The sequence below is a fragment of the Mesoplodon bidens genome (assembly GCF_964165515.1).
Source record: "Mesoplodon bidens genome assembly, chromosome: 2".
NCBI lineage: Eukaryota > Metazoa > Chordata > Mammalia > Artiodactyla > Ziphiidae > Mesoplodon > Mesoplodon bidens.
Window position 1 is genome coordinate 178048653 of NC_138177.1, and position 25253 is coordinate 178073905.

At 55.5% G+C, this 25253-nt stretch overlaps 1 protein-coding gene across 1 annotated transcript; it reads right to left on the reverse strand.

Annotated features, from left to right (window-relative positions):
• Positions 1-305: 305 nt before the first annotated feature.
• DRAXIN (dorsal inhibitory axon guidance protein) lies at positions 306-24412 on the reverse strand (the record flags this gene model as incomplete). The annotated part of the gene is made up of 7 exons (XM_081225357.1): positions 24332-24412; positions 10480-10940; positions 7906-8096; positions 6414-6525; positions 5903-5992; positions 4066-4155; positions 306-418 (listed from the first exon to the last, which is right to left on the reverse strand). Exons 2-7 carry the CDS (start codon positions 10928-10930, stop codon positions 306-308), a joined length of 1047 nt encoding a protein of 348 aa, XP_081081483.1. The 5' UTR covers positions 10931-10940; positions 24332-24412.
• Between the last annotated feature and the right edge of the window lie 841 nt (positions 24413-25253).

The following is a 25253-nucleotide window of genomic DNA, read 5'->3' on the forward strand; positions in this document are numbered from 1 at the left end:
TCGGACGGTAGAGGGCGCTCTCGACATTGCCATCGCGGAGAACGCGGACACCGGGATGCGCTGGCGGTGTGGGTCTCCCACTGGCCGGGTGGTGGCTGCAGGTGTGCTGCTGCTCGGCTCCTGGGCGGGGGCAGTTCGCCCAGGGCTCCCCTCCTGGGGCTGAGTGTCCTGGGTCTGAGCCTGCAGCCTCAGTCATCTGACTCCCCATTTGATCTGCCACCGCGAGTTATAAACAAACTGCCCGGCTTCTCCAAACCTCCCGCGCTCAGTCCCCTGGCCGGTGGGGAGGCGCCTAACGCGGCCCGCTAGACATTGATGAAAGATCCCTGGTCGCCATTGGCCGTTTCGGGCTCCACGCAGCGCCCCTTTCTCCGGGTGACCCTGCGGTTCCGGTGGAATTTGACGTAGCAGCGCAGCCCTGGGTGAAGAGAGGCAAGGGGGTCAGGGATGCGACCAGCCAGACCCCTCCGCGCCCTCTGGAACTCCCTGCATCCTCTCACCACCACCCCCTTCTTTTTTCTGTCCTACAACCAACCCATCCCCTGCAGAGCAGCCTGAATGGGCTTAAAAAAGCGAATCACAGAGGGAGAAGGGAAGAGTGAACAGATGGAGCACAGGGGATATTTAGGGCCATGAAACTATTCTGTGTGATACTATAATGGTGGGTACATGTCTATGCATTTGTCAAAACCCATAGAATGTGCAACACAAAGAGTGAACCCCTAATATAAATTATGGACTTTAGTGAATAATGTATCACTATTGGTTCATCAGTTGTAAAAAGTGCACCACACTAAAGTAAGATAATAGGGGAAACGGTGTGTTTGGGGGGGCATATGAGAACTCTGTATTTTTTGCGCAATCTTTCTGTAAACCTAAAACTGCTCTTAAAAAATAGTCCATTAAAAACCTTTTTTTAAAGGGATGCAGATTCTGCCCTCCCCTATGAAACCTCCCATGACTCCCCACTGTACTCAAAAGGAGATCCAAACTTCCTACCCTGGCTTATAAGACCCTCTGGGACCTGGACCTGCCTCCTGTCTGCTCTCTTCACCTCCCACTCCCCTCCTCACTCTAACTCCAGCCACACCCAGTTTTCTTGCTTTTCCTCGTAAACCCATTCATTTTTGGCCCCAGGGCCTTGGCACTTACTGTTCTCACAGCCAGAAATGCCTTCCTGAAGTTCTTGGCATAGCTGGCTCCTTCACAGCCTTCAGGTCCCAAAGGGACCCTCCCTGACCACCCTAATTAAAGTAGTCGTGGCCCTCCTGGCCCACCAGTGGGAGGGGTTCCTGGCTGTGGCTCTATCATAACCACATGTCAGGCATCCCCTGACATACATGGGTAGACATGTTTTTCATTTAAGGCCACATCCTCCTGATTGGGGGTGGGAGGGTTAGGGGAAGAGATTGCTCGGTGTGGCCTGAGCAATCCCTACATTTCAGGTTAGGAGTGACCACAGGGAGAGAGGAGGACATCACCTGCTTAAGATGTGCTTATGTCACTGTCAAGAGAATAAAGGAATTGCTGTGAAGTTTGTGCTTTGGGGTCTAGAACTGACACCTGGATCACAGCTTTCAGACCTGTGGCCACACAAAATACACTTAGGAGGGGGGCAGGGGATTATGAGCAGGAGTGGTTGGTAGCCACAGAAGCCCTTCTGGAACCCTCCAGAATCCAGGCTGGCCTAGACTGCAGCCCTGGAACCTGAATTCAACATTTTGGGATTTCTCAGAAGTCCTCAGGACTCTTGGTCCTCAGAAGGTTCCTGACAACCTCTTCCTGGACCATCTTTAATGAGTTGTCATTTCTACTCAATTTATTTTTCTGGAGCCTGAGTCTCCACGGAGGAAGCAAGAATTTTGGTGGGACCGACCAGGGTGGGAGAGACCACGGGAAACGAGCAGACGGGGTTTTGGCTGCACACATATCTTTTGGATGCCTGAAAAGCTACCCCCTCCTACCTGAGGCCCTGGGGAGGAAGGAAGGAAGCCTTCCTGGGCAGAGGGGCTGCCCAGTGAGCATACAGCTGGGCACCAGCTGGGCACCAGCTGGGTGTGTGAACTCAGTCGGGCCATGTCCCCCTCACCTAGGCAGGCTGGATCTGGAGGCCCTGGTGCTATTCCGGGCTTCCTGGACTAGAGCGCCCTCCCGGCCATTCTGCACCTCAGTCTCCTCCTCTGCGAAATGGGCCCCCAGCCCTGCACACGGGTAACAGAAGGCAGCTCCCCAGCATCTCCACCCCTGAATGCCTCCATGCCCTCACCTCCCAGCTGGTCCTCTGTGTCTCCACTCCTGCCCCCAACAGTACTGCAGCCAGAGTGAGCTGTTACACTCATAAGTCAGACCAGGTCACTCCCCTGCTTAAAACCTGCCGACACCTTCCCATTATAACTCTATAAAGTCCTGCATGATCCTCCCCGCCAGCTTCTCCTACTTCCCCTTCTGCCACCTTCCCCGTTGGCTACTGTGTGCCAGGCGCCCTCAAACATTCCAGCCTCATTCCTGCCTGAGGCCCTTGGCTTTGCTCTGCCGCTTGCCTGGGACTCTCTCTCCATCCCCCCGCCCCTCATTTTCAGGTGGCTGGTTCTGCAGTCCACTCCTGTCCACCCTTTCTAAAACACCTCCCAGACTCCTCATCAGCCCAGTCTGGATTATTTTCTTTACAGCCCCTATTCCTTTCTAAAGACATCTTATCTACTTATTTGCTTATTGTTGCTCATCTCACTAGAATGGAATCCACGGGCGCAGAACTTGCTGGTTCTCTTTGTCGCTGAATCCCAATGTCCTTATCAGAACCCAGCACATAGTAGGCACTCAATAAATATTTCTTGACAGACTAGATGAATGAGTAATTGGACCTAAGCAGCTTTATTGCTCTCACAGCAGATAATTTTTGAGGCTAATGTGAGAAAAAATTGGGCATGTATCTCAGAATGGTCAACAGAGGGACTGAGACCAAATCCCTTCACTCAGGAAATGTGAGCCCTGGATGTGGGATGACACTGAGTAATTATTGTGCATTTTTGGTATTTTGTTTTTAAAAGAGTACCTATCTCTTAGATGTGATACTGAAATATTCACAGATGAAATATCTACAGTTCCAGGAGTTGCTTCAAAATCTTATTGCAGGGACTTCCCTGGCAGTCCAGTGGTTAAGACTCTGCGCCACCACTGCAGGGGGCGCAGGTTTGATCCCTGGTCGGGGTAAGATGCTGCATGCTGTACAGCGTGGCCAAAAAAAAAGATTAAAAAAATCCTATTGCAACGGGGGAAGCAGATGGGGAGGGGGAGACAGCACAGATTGGCCATGAGTGAGGATTATTGAAGCTGGGTGACGGGAAATGAGGGTTCATTATACTATCCTGACGACTCAATATATGTTTGAAATTTTTCAGAATACAAAATTTAAAATGTTCTCCCACTTTTCTAGCTATGTAGGTTTGGGCAAGTGGCTTAACCTTTCTGTGCCTCAGTTTGCTTTTGGGTAAAATGGGGAGAACAATAGCTCTCTTCCTGGGATCGTTGGGAGGATTAAGGAGATAATGGGTAAAGGGCTTAGCACAGAGCCGGGTACACCTGGGCCCACCTGGGCAGGAGGGCACATACCGCTCCACGTGGGAGTTCAGAGGAGTTAAAGAGGGAGCCAGCCGGGCAAGTGCATCCTTCCCTGGGACAGTGCTGGGAAATCCACCCCCCACCCCTTGTTATCACACTTGGAATGTCTCCCCTGGGATAGAATTCTGGTGTGAAAGCACCAGGCTTCTCAGGTTTGATCTTATTTTAAAAGATACTCTCCTCTCTCCTCCCCTCTCCCGCCTCCAGATCATGGGAGATCATGCCAGCTTGTATTTCAAGAGGTGAGAAAAGCAAATTTGAGCAACGATGCCAGGAATCGAGACTAAATGAGTTCACAGATTGTGAAGGCACCGAGCAAAGCTGTTCCTGCTCGTGTCCTCAGCTCCCCAGGGATTCTCCCACCCCCTTCTCTGCCCACCCCGGCTTGGAGGAGAAAGGGAGGTTGCGAGGTCTCGGCACCGAGGGAGCCCCCGATATCGGGCTCACCTTCCACACACATGCAGTCGTCAAAGCATTTGTTGTTCAGGCCTCGGTTGTGGGGCGTGCAGAGATGCTCCCGGAGGTCGCAGCAGGTCCCTGCCCACACAGCAAAAGCACACTCGGTCAGCCACGCCGAGCGGACCCTCCCTGCGCCCTGCACACGCTCCCACTGGACAGGAGATACATCATCTCCATGGTGGGGCCATCCCTGGCAGGATGGACCATCTGGTGCGCAAGGCTCCCAGCTGGAACCACTGACAAATGTCACGGCCGAGGCCCCTGGGGGCGGGCGGCAGAGACCCCAGACGCCCCAGATGGGCAATTGATTGATCATGGGAGGAGCGAGAGCGCTGTGGGATCCCCCCCTGGGTGGAACGGCTGGGGGCTGCCAGGTGTGAAGTCAGCACGGAGCTGGGAGGGGCCTCGGTGATCATGGAGCCAACGTCCTCTTTGGACAGATGGGGAAACAGAAGCCCCCGAGAGGCAGGCCCTCGGCACGGCCTCGCCCACCATGGAGCCAACTCTCAGAGCCACTGTTCAGTTGGCCCAAACTTGAGCCTTTTCTTTCTGCTCAGGGTGAAAACAATGGTTTGGAAAGAAAACAGCCTTTCAGGGAGCTGGCGGTCTGGCTTCTCCGATGCCAAATGGCTTGTTGGGTTGCTGTTTTGTAGAATATTCTGGTCAGTGAATTAACGAGCATCGTGGAGGTGTGCAACTCAGATCTCCCTCCAGAAGGCACTTGCCATCCATCGGCCAGGAGAGCAGTTAGCTGCCAGCCTCCAGCTGTTAACACCTGCAGGAGCCTCCTGAGCCAATGTCACACTGTTCCGGAGCAGAACAGCCCAGGCAGTGACTGGCTCAGTGGGGGTGCCAGGGCCTGGCTATCTGCCCAGCAGGGGCCTCTTCTAACAGGCAATCTTTGCTCTGGAGCTCCCTGCTGGGCCGGCGGGCGACTGCATCACAGTCTCCTGTCCATTCCTCCTTCGTTCCACTTTTATTGTTCACAGGCCTTACCCTAACCCCCACCCCCAGAAAACTCCTGCCCTTCGAACTCCCCCTCGCTATCGTCTTCCCAGAAGTTCCGACTGACCCAGTCAAGGGCCAGCAGCTTAGACCATCAATCAAAACCCCAGGCCTGGGGCTTCCCTGGTGGCGCAGTGGTTGAGAGTCCGCCTGCCGATGCAGGGCACACGGGTTCGTGCCCCGGTCCGGCAAGATCCCACATGCCGCGGAGCGGCTGGGCCCGTGAGCCATGGCCGCTGAGCCCATGCGTCCGGAGCCTGTGCTCCACAACGGGAGAGGCCACAACAGTGAGAGGCCCACGTACCGCAAAAAAACAATAAAAACCCAGGCCTCTGTTTTCAGACTGTCTTAATGGACTCAGCTGCTGAACAGGTCAGGATGTCATCAAAGTATCCCAAGAAGCCCAGCAGTGTCATGATGGGACAAAGACAGAATTAAGCCCAAAAGGACGTTAGGAGAGAGAAGTCGAGAGAAGGGTCATCATGATTGAAGGCAGTGTGGGGCAGCGGTTCAGAACCAGGCCGACTCAGGTTTGAGCCACTTCCTAGCTGTGTGACCTCGGCTGAAACACTTAGCCTCTCCGAGCCTCAATTTCCTCGCCTGAAGATGGGGAAGGACAGGGTCTCTTTCTCTGGGCTGCTGTGAGGATTAAATAGAACAAAGTACGACAGCAACCCTCAGTAAAGTGGCAGCCGTGGTTGTTACTATTCACCATCCCTCAAGGGTCCTGCTCATGTGTCTGGGAACACCCGCCCCCATCCCCACGCAGGTTCCCCCAGCGCCCGGCCTAGGGTCTTGAACACGATGCTGGTTCGGTTACCTGGCAGGCAGTCCTGGTGATGGTCGCAGGGCTCCCCATCAGCCGGTGATGTTTCATTCCCATCGCTGGAGAGTTTGCCCCGGTGTTTCTCTGGGGAAAACAGATCTGTGGTCAGAGGCTGAGGCTCGGCAGGGCAGAGAGATTAAGCACAGAACACCAGGGTGAGAGCGCTCACACCGCCACTCCCATAGCGTGGCTTGGATAAGACACAATACCTCTCTCTGCCTCAGTTTTCTCTTCTCTAAAGTGGGATCAACAGCAGAACAGACCTAACTTTTTTTTTTTTTTTTTTTAAGGTTAAGTGAGTAGCTACGTGGAAAGCGTTTGCCGCGCGATGAGCACTTGAGATCAGTAAGTCCATTTCAGGTGTCCGTTCCATTATAGACTCCAGGCCCCCCATCCCACCTTGGACATATGTAGGTCAGGCTGGAGTCACCGAGGCCCCTACCCCAATGGATGGTGGGAGAGGGGAGGGAGCCCAGCAAGGGGGTGGCGGGGTGGGTAGACATACCTTTCTTCTTCGTAGACGGCCAGACCTCAGGCTTTAAGTCTTCATAATCGGTCCAGTCAAACAAGGCCATATCCAGTGTGGGCATCACCTCCCCGTCAGGCCTGGGATGAGCCTGCAGAAGGGGGTGGAGAGGAGGGAGCTTGAAGATCCCAACAGGTGAAAGAAGAAACGTGGGGCCCCAGGACCAGAGAGCAAAGGAGGGGCTCCTCAGAGGCCAGCTCATCCTGGGCTGGACAGCCTGCAATCTCAGCCCGGGGACATTGAGAGGGCCGCCCAGAGCAGCCACCCCCAATGTGGGACGGTGCCTATAGGCAGCCAGTGCAGTCGGGCAAGTGATCCACCAGGCCCTCTGGGGGAGGCGGGGGGAAGCAGCTGTGTCCACTCAGGAGGAAGCCCAGCTGCTTGTTCCCCTGCCCATTCTCTCCCCTGCAGACATCATCAGCTCTCTGTGGCACTGTTGAGGCCACGGCCATGGCTCAGTTCCACTCACAGCCCTGGCCAGCAGTCTCGGCACAGCAACTTCTGGCCAGCAGTTCCACTCACAGCCCTGGCCACAGTAGGATGTGAACCCACCTTCTAGGGCTGGGTTCTCAACACATGGGCTTCAGGGGCCCTGCGACAGCATGGGTAACCATGGATTCATCGGAAATGGCCCATAGTCTTATCAGAATCTCAGGGGGGTGCAAGACCCAAAAAGAGAATAAGAAAGATCTACTGCTAAAAAAAAGTTTTATTTCTTTTACACATATATTTATTTTTGATCATTTTTAATGATTTTATTTTGAAACAAATTTCAAAGCCCCAGAAAAGGTGCAATGATGCACCTCATGTTAATTGCAACAATAAATACCCTCCATCTAGACTCACCAATGGTTGGTGTATTTGCCACGTTTGCTGGCTTGCTTCCTCTCTGTATATCTTTTTGTTTCTGTTCTTGTTTTTTCTGTCTGTGCCACGCGGCATGTGGGATCTTACTTCCCCGACCAGGGATCGAACCCACGCCCCCTGCAGTGGAAGCGTGGAGTCTTAACCACTGGACCGCCAGGGAAGTCCCTTCCATATATCCTTTTTAAAGGTCTGAAGCAGATGGGTCAAAGTGTTAACTAAAGCTTGTTAATTCTGGATCATGGGGACATGGTTTTAAAGATTATTATTCTCTGTACTTTTCAGCATGTACAAAATTCTTCCCCAAAGGCCTTGCTCTTCTAGATGCAGAGACCAGTGTGCTGAGCCGGCACTTGCTTCCTTGGCATTCTCTAGAGTGAGCCCCCAGGACCACTGCCTGGACAGTGGCAGCCCTCCCTGGCCAGTGGGCCCACTGGCCCGAGCTGGGCTGGATGGGCATCAGGAGACCTGGCTTCCATCCAGCCCTGCTGGCCTGGACCAGCTCCTTCCTGCCACTGTGCCTCAGTCTCTCTAAAGTACTAAAAGGGGGTTGCATGACATCATCTCAAGGACCCTTCCATCTCCGAGGCCACCCCAGGCCCCTTACCTGGGGCCACAGGGATGTGACGGGCAGGATCAGGGACTCTTCTGTGGCAGGTGCTGCCTTAGAGGTGGTGAGGTAGAGTATGGTGGGGGCCAGGCTGGTGGAGGATTCCTCCATCGCGGCATCCGGGGCCTGGTCTTCTGAGAGCTCCACCTTCTTCATCAGGGAGCTGGGACCTCTGACCAAGGCTCGGCCTGAGACAAGGAGCAGGAAACACAGCAACTTTATCTGCTTGCCACCCACCACCCCGTATCGGCCCACAGCAGGACCCACATTTCCTGCTGCGAACAGGGGGGCGGCAGGAACCATATGACAAGCTATTGGCTCAGCCGACATCACTGCTGCCCACCCTCCTGCGGGGGTGGAAGCAGGAGTCTGGGGGCAGGATGAGGGGGAAAGTCTTGGATGAATTTGCAGTGTTGCTGGGGAGATGGCCCAGGATTCTTGCTCTAAAGCAATATTCCAGCAAGTTCAAGTCTGGGTTGGTTGGGTGCAGCCAGCAGTGTAAGTGCAATGAATAGAACTTAGTAGGATTAACCATGGAAGGCTTCCTGGAGGAGAGTAAGTTTGAGTAGGGGAGCCACGTGATGAGGCTGAGAGGCATTGCAGGGAGGCAGAGGCCTTTGAGAAGGCTGGGAGGTGAGAGCTCCCTACGTGGTGATAATGACCCTGCTTATTGAGTACATGCTGTGTGCTGGGACCATGTTGTATGCTGGGTCCTGCTTTACAAGCACTGTTTCACCTAACCTTTGCAGGAGCTCTGGCAGGGAGGTACTCTTTCAGCCTCATCTACAGGGAAGGAAACTGAAGCACAGAGAAGTTAGGCAACTTGCCTGAGAGCACACAGCTAGTGAGTATCAAAGTCTGAATTCAAACCCAGGTCCATCTGTTGCAAAACCAATACTTTTAACCACTGATGCTGCCTTCCAAGATATATGGGCACGAGGTAGGATGAGTGTGAGAGGGGAGAGTGTGGGGGGTGGTCAGGAACAAGGGGGCTTCAAGAAAAGCTAGAGGTCCCAGGCTCATCCTGGCCTCTTTTTCTCAGGCAAGATCTGACTTTAAGGTTGGTTGGGTCCGTTGGGGCCTCCCCACCATCCAGAGATGAACCCCAGAGAGTAGCAAGGGGACTCGGGGACCACTGAATCTGCTCTATTCTTTTTACAGAAGGAAACTGAGGCCCCATCAGGCTGAGACCTTACAGCTGGTCAGCAGGCCTGGGCCTGGACTCCAGACCTCCACTCACCCACTCTCGTGGGAGCGCCCTGCTGGTCCACGGGAGCTGGGGCTGGAGCTGGGCTGGGCTGAGTCCACGCCCCGTGTATGCCTTCTTGCTTGCTTTCAAGGCTGCCACTGCCCCCACCCCACCTGACACGTGATCCCTAGGGGCGGGAGGCTGAGAGTCTAAGCTGGGCCCACTCCCCTGTGTTCTGTCCACCTGGGGGCTCTCAGCGGGCCTGGAAGGGAAGCAAGCCCCAGCTGTTTGCAGGAGAAGGTGGGGCTCAGGATCCATCACCCACCTCCTGCAGAGCCCCCGCCCCCATCCATGCCTGTGGCACTTGGTCTGCCCCTAGAGGCAGTCATGTCACATGTAGAGACTTGGAAGCCGAGGTTGCCTGCCTGGGCTCTGGCCAGGAGAGACAGGGGAGGAGCCTGCTGGGTGGGGCTGCTGGGACATGTTTGTTCTGGGGAGGCTGGGACCAGTGGGTGGTGCGGCTCACAGGGGATTTGGGAACTTGGAGGGAACTTGAAGGAAGGTCAGAAAGACGAGGAAGAAACCCCATCAAACACACAGAGCAGAGGCAGGAGAAGTAAGGACGTGACCGCTCTCCTTGGTCAGCCGTGTCCAGGTCGGAGGACACTGACTCAGCACTGAGAGAAAGCTGAGCATTACCTAGTAACAACCACTGCCCACTGCCCCTGCCAAGTGCCAGGCACCATTCTGGGTACTTCAGATAGCAAGCCGTCTCTGAATCTACCCCAAGGGCAGAAGGGGCCATTACACTCACTTTGCAGAAACGGAGGCACAGAAAGGTGACTTGCCAGTAAGTAGTGGAACCAGAATCAGACCTGGGGCAGATCTGGCTTCAGAGTCTAAGCTCTCGGTCTCTGCTCTGTGCCTCGGAGTTGATTAAGTGATGGGCTTGGAGGGCACCGAACTGTCCCATCTCTATTCAGGACTTACAGTAGGATGGATTTAGGTCAGATGCGAGGTAGAACTTCCTGATTTAGGGGGATGATCTATTGATAAGACTGAGCTCCTATGGCCACATATCCTTCTCTTCCTCCCATGCTCCACACCCAGGCCTTTCCCAGCGTCCACTTCATACCAGATTCCTCTGACTTCAGTGAGACCCCTCCCTTCCTCTGGGGGTCCACTACCTGCCCCCTTTGGGGTCTCTGGATGTCCTCCCAGGGACCTCACACCATTGACACCTCCGCCCACCCTTTCGCCCCCTCCCCTGCCTCCCTGTCCTGTTCCTGAAGTCCCCTTGGCCATTTGGACCTGATCCCTCTCCCCCACTCCCCCTCTCCCTTTCGTTGCAGGGCCCCACCCCCTCGCAGACCTCCAGCTACCTCTGTGCAGTTTCAACCTCTCCTTACGGCTCTTGTGCTCCCTGCCTCGTTTCTTCACCCTCTCTGACCCTGGAGACCGGCTCTGCTTCTCGGGGTAGGGCAGTGTCAGCCCCAGGAGCAGATCCTTGTCATGCAGCAGGCCTGCAGGATTCTGCCCAGGCAGCAGCCCCCCTGCCCCTGGCAGCCTGGAGGCCTGCCTGGTGGTGGCAACCACAGCCCCATCCTGGGCCCGGCCAGGTGTGCCTGGGCCACGCTCCTTCTTGCCCAGGCCCTGCCGGCGGTGGTGGCTGGTCTGGGGCATCCACAGTGCTGGGCCTGGGAGGTCGATGTGATTCTCCGGGAGGTTCCGAGCAGAGCTTCCGGGTCCCAGGGAGACTGCCAGGCTCAGCTCCAGTAGCAGGAGGAGGGCGAGGAACAGCATGGGGGCAACGTGGGTGGTGGGCCCAGCCATGGGCTTTTCCCTGCAAGAAAAGCAGGACTCTAAGGGGGCAGCCCTCCTCCTCCACGGCCCCACTCCCCAGTCCCCTCACCCACACTATTATAGCCTAGTGTTTCTCAACAGGGATGGAGGGGGACTTGGCCCCCTCACCCCTCCAGGTGACATCTGGCAACATCTGGAGACATTTTTGGTGGTCAAAACTAGGCAGCACCACTGACTTCACTGGGTGGAGGCCAGGGATGCTGCTAAACACCCTACAATGCTCAGGACTCCCCCATGACAGGGAATCACTGTCCCAGAAAGACCCCAGTGCTGAAGCTGAGAATCCCTGGTTTCAATAGTTTAAGAAGCACCCAGGTTCCAGATTAGTCTAGATTCCTCTTTCTGTACAAACCACTACCTTTGGCTAAGTTCCCTGGAATGAGCTGAGTCCCCACAAGCTCAGAAATAGGCCGATAGTCCCAGAGACTTGACTCAAAGCCTACATTCAAACAGATGGAATAATAGCATTTGAGCACGTGCTGTAAGTAAGAATCGTGTTCAGCACTTGGTGTGAATTTCTATCACTTGGTCCTTTCACCGAGTCTCTGAAGTAATGCCTATTATTTTCTGAAGTGGAAATAAAGGCTCAGAGAGGCTGTCACACGGAGTATGTGGCATTTATGCAACTGCTATGCCTGTGCTCTGAGCTCCCACGTGCTGTCCCAGGACAGCCCAGGCCTTGCCTTTTCTCTTCCTCCAAGTTCCAGTTCTGACATTGCAGGCACTGTCCCTGCGGGGGCTGGGGAGCTTTGGAGGCTGGACTCTGACCCTGCAGGGTGGGCTGAGCTACCTCTGACCTACACTGGGGACAGCCCATCTTTCTGTACCAGAAGTGGTGTCTCCTCAGGGGACCTCACTGCTCCCCACTCTGTGCCAGAGGAAGGGTCGGAACCCCCGGATGCTCCAGAAGGACTTGGAGCTAAGGCTCAGGAGACTCGTGGCTGGGGCACAATGGGAGTGTCCCACCCCCTGGGGCCCCTCCCCCATAGCCCTCCCCCCTACACCAACCTCACTGCATCCAGCTGAGCTGGGCACCAGGTTAGCCAGGCTGATTGAATTTTTATGGCCTCCCTGGGCCCCCTGCATATTCCATTAGGTTCACAAAGGTGCTTACACAACCGTTTCCTTGTGATTTGTGGCCTTGTAATTGCCCAGGGCTGAGGAAAGGCTGGTGGCCTGGGGATGACTGCTGGTGTCTCTCCCTCCAGCCCCCTCCGTTCCTGCAGCCCCCGCACTGGCCATCCCACCCCAGGTTCACCGTTAGCCAACGCTGAGTGAGGGGCCCTTGAAGCGGGTGGGGAGGACAGGCTGACCCACTCTGGGAAGAGTGAGGGGTCTGGGGGAGGGAAACGGCTCCTCCCCAGCTCGCCTGGTCACCAGCCTCCTGCTATCCTGCTGTTCCTTCATCCCCCAGCTGGCACGTAGTGGTCCCCTGGGAGGTGCGGGCCTCTACTGCCCTGGGCTCTGCCCACCAGCCTCAGCCCCAGCCTTTCCATAATGAGGGCCCGGGAGGCTGGTGCTCAGGCAAGGCCTGCACTCCTGAGGAGGCCAGGTGGGAGAAGGAGGGGCCTTTTGAGAGGCCTGTCAGTCAAGCATTGTTCTGCTCCCGGGGAGCCCTCAAACCCTATTTCCAGGTCTCAGGCAGATGCCAGGCTGCATTTACCAGGCCCCACCCTCCCCTCCCTGTGGCTGAGAAAGGCTGAGTCTGTGTTGGATGCTGCCCTGACCCAGCCCCGCCTTTCTGTCCTGCGGGGACCTCACATCGATAACCTGGGAGAAACCCACAGAGCACCATCAACAGGGAACCTTTGGGACACTGGCCCGGTGAACAGAATCCCTCCACCTTGAGAGCAGAGAGGAGCAAGGCGGGACACCCAAAAAGTGCAGGCAAGGGACCAGATGAGGCTTGGCAGAGGGGTGAGGGGTGGGCAGCCCCACAGCATGTATGGGCAGCGTGCTGTCCCTGTGGACACACAGGAGGCCCATCAGTGACCCCGAGCCAGCTTCTGAGCTTGGTGACCAGCCTCGGCACCGGTCCTGCAGAGCCAGGAGCTGAAGCCCAGCCCCATCCCAACCCTACACCCCTGTGCATCACGGATACTTGCCATCTCTCACAATGAAGTCCTCTTACCAAGCCCTTGCCAGTGGCCATTGGTCTGTTCATCATACCCAGGAACCCTAACTTCAGTGCCATCTTTGTTCCCTCCCACCCTTTGCACCCCACAAATCATGTACGCAGCCAGCCTGGGGCAGGGAGGGGGGATTTCAGCGTGCAGGCTGAAGCACCTGAGAGGCCATCCCTCTCCTGGATGGATATCAGCACCATCCAGCCCCCAGGCCCAGCCCATACTGCTGCCAAACTACTCTGATCCTGACCCTCTCCTGCCCCAAACTGTCCATGGCTCCCTATCCCTTTCCCATTTAACCACAGACTCCTCACCTGGGTACTCAAGATCTCGTATAATGTGGCCCCAACCTAACTTTGCAGCCCTGACTTCTATTTCCTCCCTGTCACAGCCGATAGAGACTATGCCCTGGGCCTCGAGCACCTCCCATCTTTCCTGTCTCTCTCTTCTCCCTGAAGCTGTTCCCTCTGCCCGGAACAGCCTCTCCTCTTCACCCCCATCTCTCTCTCTGTGGAAATCCTGCCCATCCTCTGGGACTCGTCCTAAATGTCCCTTCTGGCAGAAAACTACCCCCCTGGGGGCTCCCACACAGCTCTGCCCGGCTCATTTCCTGCTGGGGCAATCAGCCTTTTTTAAAGTCCCCGACTAGTGACTTCCCTGGTGGTCCAGAGGTTAAGGCTCCACGTTCTCAATGCAGGGGGTCTGGGTTTGATCCCTGGTCGGGGAACTAGATCCCACGTGCCACAGCTAAAAGATCCCGCACGCCGCAACTAAAGATCCTGCACGCTGCAACTAAAGATCCCGCACGCCGCAACTAAGACCCGGCGCAGCCAGATAAGTAAATAAATATTAGAATAAATAAATAAAATAAAGTCCCTGAGAAGATCTGGGGAAGATCCCTTTCCCCTCTGTCCCTGTCAGATTTACAAGACCCTGAAAATAATAGGCACTGATAACTACGGATCGGAATGGAATCAAACTGACACCTGAGCAGATCATAAAAAATTCCCAGGGAGGGTGTGCGTGTTTGTGTGTGTGTGTGCGACAGAGAGAGAGAAGGAGAGAGCTAAGTGAGGCTTGGGGATGCTGGTACCTCTTTGTCCTGAAGACCGCATGGAACCCTGTCCCCAAGCCCACAGCATTTGTACTTGAATCTTGGCACATTCCAGCAGCCAAGATGCCAGCCTGGCAAAGAGCCACTCAGGGAACGCGGGCTGCTAGAGAAGAGGCACCAAGGATCCACAGCGACGCGGGCTCCAATCCACTCTGCCGGTCTGGAAGCCAGCTGGAGCCTGCCTCCCAGAGCACCAAGCAGCCGGGAGAAAAGGGGCAGCAGGTGCCCCACGTGCCCCACCCCCATCAGCCTGGGACGGTTCTGCCCGAGGTTTGAGCATAAAGCCTGCTCTTTGGGGCCTGGGTCGCTTTCCCCCAGGACTGGGGACACTTAACAGCTTTCAGTCTCCCAGGACAAGGGCAGTCGAGGGACATGAGAACCATCCACAACCCAGAGACAGCCGTCTCACAACAGAGATCTACTAGTGACTCCTTAAAAACTAAACTGAACAAGAGCAATCGTCATCATAGGAGCTGCCACTCCCTGAGCGGCTGGAAAGCCTAGGCTCTTACAAGCTTACTTCATCCGTTTCTTATTGCATCCTCTCAATTGCCCTGCACAGGGCAGGTTGTTCTCCATTATTTTCAAAATGAGGAAACCCAGGCTCTGGGAGGGTAACCCACAAACACAAGGTGACACCACTGGTGAGTGACAAAGCCCCACCTCAAGGCCTGGGTTCTCTCTGCACCCCATTGCCCGTCCACTGAGCTTCGTCGGGGGTCACCTACCTCCCCCACGTAACCTCCTGCCATTGCTGTGAGAGCAGTAACGGCCCCGGAGGCGGGACCAGGCAGCTGGGAAGAGGAAACTGACAAAGGAGGGGGAAAGGGGCTTGTCTCGTGCCCTTATCCTGTCCCCATACTGTGCAGAGTTGAACTGCCAGCGTGGTCTCCATCCAGAAGCCTGCAGGGAGGCAGTGTTAATGCAAATGAAGGCAGTTGATGGAGCCCGGAGCTCGCTTTGATTCCTGAGCCCCCTCCCCCCTCCCCACAACAGCCTTGCATTTGGGGGCCGGGCGACTAGGGGAGCTCCTGCCCACCTGCCTGGCAGACAACAGTGAGGCCTGAATTCCTCCTTTACTGATCAGCTCACCCGATGCCTGATGGGTTGGACGGGAGAAGGGGGCGGGTAGAGGGGTGGGAGGTGGGAGCAGTGCTGGCTGAAGGGGGTCCGATGGGAATCCTGGGCCAGGAATATCAGTGATGCTCTGATGAAGCCTAGGGATTATGACGCTCAGGCCAGGCTGTGAGCCAGACAACCACCCCCCAGGAGAACTTGGCTGTCAACCCCCCTCCCTGACTCCGCGTCTTCTTCTCGCGTGTGAAAGTGACGCATTTGAGCCACCATATTTGGTAGAGATGTTTCAGGGGTTCTCTAAGCATTTGATTCTAACCTCACTTAAAAAAAATATTTGTTAAACTATTTTGAAAACTGTAGGTAAAAACAACAGACACTCTCAAATGCGTCCTCTACACACTTTTAACTCGGGCACAGCCCCCCAGTAACTTGGCCTTCTCCCGGGTCACTGAAGGGTGTTCCAGGGATGCAAGGTGAGCAGTTTAAAAGAACTGTTGCCATTTGCAGCTACTTATTGACATGCTTCAGGATCTTCTGGACACCAACGGCCAAAGCCTATTAGAGGCTCAGTCTCATATCGACAAATGCAACTGACATCCATAGCCTGCTTTTTTTTTTTTTTTTGGCGGTACGCGGACCTCTCACTGTTGTGGCCTCTCCCGTTGCGGAGCACAGGCTCCGGACGTGCAGGCTCAGCGGCCATGGCTCACGGGCCCAGCCGCTCCGCGGCATGTGGGATCTTCCCGGACCGGGGCACGAACCCGTGTCCCCTGCATCGGCAGGCGGACTCTCAACCACTGCGCCACCAGGGAAGCCCCATTGCCTGCTTTTATACCATGAAGACAGCTTCTTTTTTCTCTTTGACTTACTGTAAAACAGGCAATATTGTACATTGGGGGCATAACAGTGGTCACACAGCATCTCCATGGAGGAGAGGCTGAAGAGAGTCTGACGGCATGTAGGGCTTGAAACTGTATCCGCACGAAACGGAGAAAATTTTGGTTTGGGGAAGAGATTATTGGTGGTGTTGGTGAGGTGCCACACTGCTCATAAAATGCTGACTTCATTGATTTTATATGTTGGGATTATGGATAAGATTTCATGGGAAATGATCTGTACTGCACAAAAAATAATGTGGGGGGGGCGGTGGCACTAGGGGAAGAAGACCGCTGGATCACTGGGTTAGATTAGATGGTCTCGAGGGCTCGGTCTGCCAAGGGAGCCTAGGAATTTATGATCCACAGTGACAAGACTCCTCCATCTGTCTGTCTATCCAACTGACAGCCCCCTGTGGGGAGGGATGACACATCATACCCTCCAGGTTCTGGAGTGAGCCCCCAGGGACCAGGGGCAGGTATTGTGAAGTAGCATGAATTCAGAGGACATATTTGTGAATGTTCAAAGACAAAACGTGGGAATTCCCTGGCGGTCCAGTGGTTAGGACTCCGCGCCTTCACTGCCGAGGGCGCAGGTTCAATCCCTTGTCGGGGAACTAAGATCCCGCAAGCAGCTCGGCCAAAAAAAAAAAAAAAAGACAAAACACAGCCATGTGTGATGATAACAAGCCCATTCCTGGGCCATCCCTCCCTCTCACTCACTTTTGGAGGAGCTCTGCCTTGCTTTGGTCACCTCTCTAACTGTGACTGACCCCCCAGCACCCAGATGAAACCCTAACCCACCGAGCCGCTGGGATGGGCATCCTGAGACCAGTACAGGGGTCTCTGGGATGACTGGGACACTTCTATCTTTCAAGGGCTCCTCAGAAAGGGGTGCACAGTGCTGGGGGTCAGGGATCTGAACAGGAAGGGGCCCTGATTCCTGCCACTCCCCTGGCCACAGCTCAGGTCTTGAAAGGACCCTCCACATGGAAACATCCTAACCCTCTTTAGCTCATAAGAAACTGGAAGGTAGCTGCCTTCTGCTAAACCTGGACCAGAAGGGACCTCTACCCCTGAGAGGCCAAGAAACATCTCCAAGGGGATCTTGCTCCCTTAAGAGAACCCAGCCTTCCTCTGGGGCAATCTGGGAGCCAGTATTCTTAGCCACAGGTGATGAGCTCTCCCGGCTCATGGGGGAAGTGGGTCTGGAGTTTTGTGGCCTGCTGGGCGTCTCTGGGGACCCTGACACTAAGGGCTGAATTCTGTCCTTCACAGTAGCTGCCTCAGGCCAGACTGGGCCCTGTGTAGGTGCCCCCTGATCACAGAACTCTCGCCACATTCCCTGCCATGTTTCCAGTAACACAAACATCCTTCGGTGCTGCTGTCTGCCCAGGCCCCAGCTTATCACCCAAACATCCTCCACTCTGTGGTCAGAAGAACAAATCGGACACTAGCTTTCCTGCTTAAAACTCTTCAGTGGGGGCTTCCCTGGCGGCGCAGTGGTTGAGAGTCCGCCTGCCGATGCAGGGGACACGGGTTTATGCCCCAGTCCGGGAAGATCCCACATGCCGCGGAGCGGCTGGGCCCGTGAGCCATGGCTGCTGAGCCTGTGCGTCCGGAGCCTGTGCTCCGCAACGGGAGAGGCCACAACATTGAGAGGCCCGCGTACCGCAAACAAACAAACAAAAACAAAACTCTTCAGTGGACATTTCTGCACATTTCATACAGCACACAAGAGATTAACTCCTTAATATATAAAGAATTCTCACTCCACTCTCATCCCTGGGAGCCCTGGGGGCAGTGTTTGTATGCCCAGAACCCCAAGTCAGCAGTGCTTAGGACAGATTTTGTGAGATGCAGGAATTATCTCTGATTTTGTTTCCATACTGCCGTGAAGATTTTAGGAATGCTCTAACTTGGAATTATCTGCCTGACTCTTCCCTCTGGCACCTCCTCATGACTTGACTGGACACTTCCTGGGATGGCTGGAATAGGACAATGGAGGTGGCCATCCCCAGGTACCCCCTTCTGCTCTTAGAACAGTGGGGCCACCTGGTAGTCAGCTCCACAAACCTGGAACTCGAGTTGGGGTCTTAGAGCATCTAAGGCAGCAGGTTCCTGTCTTCTTTAGGGGGAGTGGATTCCCCCAGGGCTGGAAAATGAGTAGTTGTAATTGTTCAATCAAAATAGTTATGTCCCATATTTCAAAAAGAGTCATGTACCACAATGTTCATTGCAGCTCTATTTACTATAGCCAGGACATGGAAGCAACCTAAGTGTCCACTGACAGATGAATGAAATGGATAAAGAAGATGTGGCACATATATACAATGGAATATTACTCAGCCATAAAAAGAAACGAAATTGAGTTATTTGTAGTGAGGTGGATGGACCTAGAGACTGTCATACAGAATGAAGTAAGTCAGAAAGAGAAAAACAAATACCGTATGCTAACACATATATATGGAATCTAAAAAAAAAAAAAAAAGTTCTGAAGAACCCAGGGGCAGGACAGGAATAAAGACGCAGACATAGAGAATGGACTTGAGGACACAGGGAGGGGGAGGGGTAAGCTGGGACGAAGTGAGAGAGTGGCATGGACTTATATATACCACCAGATGTAAAATAGATAGCTAGTGGGAAGCAGCTGCATAGCACAGGGAGATCAGCTCCGTGCTTTGTGTCCACCTAGAGGGGTGCGATAGGGAGGGTGGGAGGGAGATGCAAGAGGGAGGGGATATGGGGATATATGTATATGTATAGCTGATTCACTTTGTTATAAAGCAGAAACTAACACACCATTGTAAAGCAATTATACCCCAATAAAGATGTTAAAAAAAACAAAAAACAAAAAACAAAAATAGTTATGTCCTCAATGAGAGTGGGGGAGGGGAGGGGGATCCTAAATTCTTGGGCTGGGCTCTTCCCAAGTCAATCTGGGACTAGATTCTGTCTCCCTAGCCCCTCCCATGATCCTCCCACCATCACACCTCATCATGAGTCATAATTTCCCTGTCTGTGAAATGGGATTATTAGCCTGTCATGAGATGTGACTCTTTAGGAAATGAGGACTTCTGTGTGACTGGGGAAGGGGAGGTTTCCAGGGACTCAGGCAGTGTAGGTGGGATGGAAGGCAGCAGAGATGAGCTCCCTGGAAGGGGGGAGGGGAGATAAGAGTTGAAGTATCTGCCCTGGGGAGTACTCATTGGTGGATTGGCCTTGACAGCCCTGAGCTAGTCCCTACCCATCTCCCCTGCCCCCCTGAGGCTCTGTGCCCCCAAAGTGCCACCTGTCCAATAGGAAGGGGCCTCTCAGCCCCCCTAGGCCTCAGAACAGCCAGAGCCCCACCTACCCCTCCGCATGCCTTTGTGCCAACCTGGCCTCACACCGAGAACTCTGCCTCTTGACCCGTGGAGCACCAGGGTGGAGACTGCCAGGGACAGTGGACCAGGTAGTCACCACTTGCTGAGCTCCTCTGGGTGCAGGACCTGGATGCCATGCAAGGGAAACTGCTCTAGTCTGAAGACCTTGTCCCTGCTTCTGGAAATTGCCAGTCTGATTGGGGACAATAGCCCTGGCCCTGGGGAGCTCCCACTGTAACAGGGAAGATCTCGGTCTTGCTTTGGAGGACTCTTAGACTGATGAGACACGGCTCCTGTCCTCAGGGAGCTCTCAGTCTGAGCAAGAAAAGCAGCCCCTGCCCCAGGAAGCCTCCAGTGTAACAGGGGAGATCCTGTGGCTGCCCTCAGGGATTTCCCAATCTGATAGGGGAGACACAGCTCTGGCCTTGGAGGTTCCCAGAACATGGGGAAAACATACACTTTGCTGGAGGGAACTTGTATTCTGTGGGCAAAGACACAGTCCTTGCCCTCCAGGTGTCCCCACTCTGACCTGGCAGGGAGGCCACAGGCCTCATGAAAGATTGAGGCACAGATGTAATTATTACTGATTCAAACACAAAAATATCAGCCCAAACCCATTAAGCTGAGGCACGGGAGAGCCCCCCTGACCAGAGTGGAAAGAGCTGTGTGACCTTGGGCAAGTCATTTGACCTCTCTGAGCCTCGGTTTCCTCTCCTGTAAAATGCTGGAGGTTGCGAGAATGAGGGGAAGCAAAGGTATACAGAGTGAGTGGTACCCAGTAAGGGTGCAATAAACAGTAGCTGTTGTTATTATGAAGAGGGGAAAGAGTGGGAGTGGGGCTTGGGGGTGGGCTGCTGGAAGTGTTTGTGCATCTGTGCCTGCGTGTGCATGGGGGCAGGCACAGGTGGCCACGTCCTCAGTCCTCGGTGGGGTGATGGATGGCTTCGGTCGGGCAGGTCAACACAGGCCCAGGCCAGCCTGGAGGGGACCATTGTCTTGGCAAATGAGGTTTGGCTTTCCCACAGGGGCAGCACCATCTGCTTTTATTATTTCCAACAGCAGCCTTGGGAATTCCCACCCTCCTAAGGCCTCACACCTCGAAAAAACTGATGTAGGGGTGTTGTTTTGGGGGGAGGGAGTGGAGTCCTACCTCCTGCTACATTACAGGTACTCGCCACCCCTCCTCCTCTCCTAAGCCATCCTCCTGGTCGCCTTTTCCCCAAATTTCATTATCTTGGTTCCCAGACAATTTGATTGTACCCATCACTTAATCATCGAGTGACAAAATGCCCACTGTCAGTTCTGGCAGAGGTCAGTGTGGAGTAGAAAGACACCTGGAGTCAGACAAGCCTGGGTGTGAATCCTGGCTCCAGCATTTAATAGCTGTGTGACCCTGGGCAAGTCAATTAACCTCTCCGGGCTTCAATCCCACATCTGAAAAATGAATGTCTGTTTGGGTGTCATTTATAGGGCATCAGCTACTCTAGGCTTAGAGCTTTATATGTATTATCTAGTTTATAATTCAGCCCATTGAAGTGGACAGTACTTTTCAGGTAATAACAGTAGTTACAGTGGTTCAACACTGGGACAAAGATTTGAAGGATTTGCTCAAGGTTACAAAGTAGAGTGAGTGGTAGAGCTGGGATTTGAAACTGTGGCCACCTGACTCCAAAGGCAGACTCTCTGACCACGCCTCATGCTAACTCAGTAACTAATACTAGTACTGATGCTGTGACTTTCAGGGATGACACATGGTGGGGGCCTTAACCCAGAGCCTGGCACAGAGGGGGCCCCTAAAAACTTGAGGTCTGCAATTACTTTATCCCAACTGCTCTGGATTCTAGCACCGGTACCCCTACACTCACTCAGGGATGTGTCCCAGATGGTCAATGCCAGGCCATGGTGTTGCGGTGTGCGAGGCTGCCAAAGCTGGGAACTGGTGTGAGGGGGGCAGGGCCTCTAGTGGCAGGGTCCTTCCTGGGGAGGCCTGTGTTCCATTGGCTACGGTGGCCCACGTGAGAGGAAGGGCTGGGGTAGGACAAGCAGAGGGCCTGGAGCAGCAAGAGAGGCGGACCGCACCTGAACGGGCCAGTGGAGAGATGTTAGTATGCCACCTCCCCACCCTGGGAACATGCCCAGCTCCTGCTCTTCGCAGGCTGGGGAGTCAGGGAGGCCAGGATGCAAACCCCTGCTCTGCCATGTTTCTGGCTGAGGCAAGTGAAGGTCCAGGTCACATAGCTGCTGAGCTAGTCTGCTGAACTTGGGCAGTCGCCTCCCTGTCTAGCCGATTTCCTCTGTTCGCATCAGGCACAGAAATCATCCTCACCTTCTGGAGGCGTGCAGAGCCCCCGGTACCACAGGGACTTTCCAGGAGGCTTGCTCCCCACTCCACAACCTCACCGGTCTGCCCTAGGGCCAACTCTGCCCCTGGCCTGGCCAGCAGGACCCAGTGGAACCCACGGATAACCTGTGGCTTGCCATTGTCAGTTCATTCCTGTCTCCTTGGCCAAGGATTCCATACATTAGAACAAATACGGACAGAGCAGCTGCTGTGCTGCTGTGTGCCTGCTGTGTCTCAGGCACTGGGACCCCAAGTGGAACAAGACCCAGCCCCGCCCAGGTAAGTGCAGACCACGGGAGAGACAGGGAGGCAAGGCGGGGCAGGAGGGCTCCCCACAGGAGGGGCCATCTGACCTTGGCCTGCAAGGGGAGACATGTTAGTTAGAGGGAAGAGCCCTAGCAAAAGCTCAGAGGCAGTCAGGGCGTGGAGGTGATTGGCCCTCCGTCATGGCTGAAACCCAAGATGCCGACGGGGGTGTGATGGGAGGCAGGCAGCGTAGTTAATTTAGTGGAAACGGGGAGCTATGGAGGGATTTAGGGAAGCTGAGCGGGGTGAACTGAACGGTGGGAAGGGAGGCAGAGAAAGTGGTGGGAAGGATTGTGAGCAGGAGTCTGGATGGTGTGTGTGTGTGTGTCTGTGTGCGTGTGTCTGTGTGTGTGTCTGTGTGTGTCTCTCTGTGTGTCTGAGTGTGTCTGTGTGCCTGTGTGTGTGTGTGTGTGTGTCTGTGTCTGTGTGTCTGTGTGTCTGTGGGTGTCTGTGGGTGTTTCCAGTCCCATTCTTACCTCTTTAAGGAGAAAGGCGCTAGTTGCTAGCTCTGGCTGTGGCTGAAATAAAAGCTCAGCTAGGGGAACCCAGAACTTTCCAGCCTGGAGAAGGTATCCCTCTTCCAAAGTTGCCCTCATTATGGCCCTAAGCCCACATCACTGCCGGACTCCTGGGGTGGTGTGTCACTTGTCGCGATGACATAGATGACGGTCAGAGGGTTTGGGTGATTACACAACAGGTGCAGGGTCCAAAAGACAATCCCCCCCCCCCAGAGGCAAGGAAATGGCTCGTGAGCGAGAGCCATTAAAAAAGAAATGGGTGCAAGACAGAGATTCAGAATTGGGAATGAGTCACATGGATGCCTCATGATCAATGACCAGCTGTTGGCAACATCGACACAGCCACGCTGATTTCATTTTGAAAGCAGACACCCTTTTCTTTCTGATTTTTAAGGTCTGATTTTAGGACAAGCAGAGAGGAGGAGGGAGAGAAAGAGAGAAGAGTGCCTGTAACAGTGTGTAGGGGGAGGTGACCATGATACGGGAGGGGCCACAGTCAGGTTTCTATGCACTGTCTCTAAGCCTGAATGTTTGATCCATTTCCCCCTTTCTGTGGACCCCTGTCCCCACCCCACCCAGGGACTGGGACTGTAGAATCCCCCGTGGCCACCAAGTGTGTGCCTTGCTAGCATCCAATATGTTTTTTTCACTGCTTTCACATATATCCCTATAGGTAGGTGCTATTATCCCCGTTTTATGAAGGGGACACTGAGGCTCAGAGAAGTGCGCTCCTTTGTCCAAGATCACTCCCTCAGCCTCCATCTGCCTGACTCCAGAGGGATGGTATTGAGCCAGTACTGGGACACTTCTTGCATGCCACCAGGCTGGGAGGTGGGCAGCATGGAAGAGTGCTCCATGCAAGAGAGACCAGACAGAGGCGAGGGCAGAGGGAGCACCCAGTGGAGTGAGTCAAGACTTGGCGGGAAACCCAAGAGGTCTCACGACCCAAACCTCGGCTCCCGAAGGCATCTGAGACCCCGGCGCGCAGTTGGAGAAAAGCCAGCAGTGGAGAGGGAGGGAGCCTGAGCCGGGGCCAGAAGAGCGAGGCCAGCACTGTCGGGGTTGCTAGTGCGAGGAACTGGGCAGTGCTGGCGGGGGGTGCAGCCAGAACCTCCCTCTACCTGCAACACACCCCAGCCCCGTAGGCAGCCTCGAAAGAAGCAGAGGGCACTCCTGCCAGCTCTGTCCGGAGCTTAGGGAATCTTCCAAGCTTCTTCAAACGATGTCAGACTGGGGCCCCCAGCCTGAGAGACCACCCAGAGACTCAGAGACAGAGAGACAAAGAGAGACCGGGTCCCAGAGGGAGAAGGCTAGTGCCGAGGAGGAGAGTGGGCGAGAGGCGCGTCCGGAAGAGGGCGGCAAGGGCGCACGCTAGGCAGTGTCAGAACGTGGAAAAGTGAGTGTCCGGCGGAAGGCGGGCGGATGAGGGGCCCAGGAGCAGAGCCAGGAGCCGAGGGGAGACGCGGCGAGGAGCGGAGGCGGCGGACCCACTGACCGGGAGGGCAGGGAGGAAAGCAGCATCCTCACCTCCAGCCTCAGTCCCCGGCGCGCCCCGACCCTGAGCGCTCCAATTAGCCCACCTTTGTCCCGGCGCGCAGCCAGGTGAGGCGGGAGGGCGGAGCCAGGGGCGGGCCAAGGCCAAGCCTTACCTGTCCAACCGGCGGGGCAGGGGCCGAGGGGCGCGGGGCCGAGCGCCTGCGGGAGCCGAGCGTAGCGGAAGGCCGAGCCGCGAAGCCGGGACCGCGCGGAGAGGTGCGCGGGCAGCAGGAGGATGTGCCGAGGCTGAGCTGGGCTGGAGGGAAGGGGGAGGGGGCGGGCGTGAGGGAAGGGGGCGGGAGCACGCGGAGGGGACGGGGGAGGGGCGGCGGCGAGCGGGCTCCACTGCCCCCAGACGAGGGGCAGCCCCGGGCCGGGCCGGGCCTCGCGCGCTCCCAGCCGGCGCGCCCTCGCCAGCTGCGCTTGGCGTTCCGGGCCCCCTCCCCAGAGGCCTAGCCGCCGCCACCGCGAAGGCGCGGGGCAGACAAAGAATGCAGACAAAGGCGGGCGCAGCCGGGCGGCCGTGCAGACACCGGGAGAGGCGGGCCCCCTCCTCACGGTGCGGAAGAGCCGCCTTGGCGCGGCCCGGAGCGCGTGGGACGGGCGGGGCGCGGGCAGCGGTGGCGCATCTGGAGCGGCCCGGCAGGGAGCGGGCGACAAAGGGCCGCGGCAGGGGGTCACTGGCGGACCCCAACAATGGATCGGAGCTGAGCGCTCAGCTGCGGCCGCGCCTGGCAGCGCAGAGGCCGGCGGTTCCCCAAAAGGATTATTCCGCCTAGGCTGTCAAATGGGACGGAAGAAATGCCCTGTGCGAGGGAGGAGGAACGGGGCACCGCGGGGCCTCAGTAGCCTCCGAAAGTGCGCAGAGTTGGGGGCGAGGTTCTGGGAGGGGTCGCTCTTCGACGTGGGGGTCCGGGGGGGTCTTCAAAGCGCTATCAGGTGAGACTCGGGAGCACTGACGGCTGCGCTAGTGTCCGCTCCCCACTCACACACCCTGGGAGGGAAGGGAAAAAGACAATACCCCTACCCCCCCCA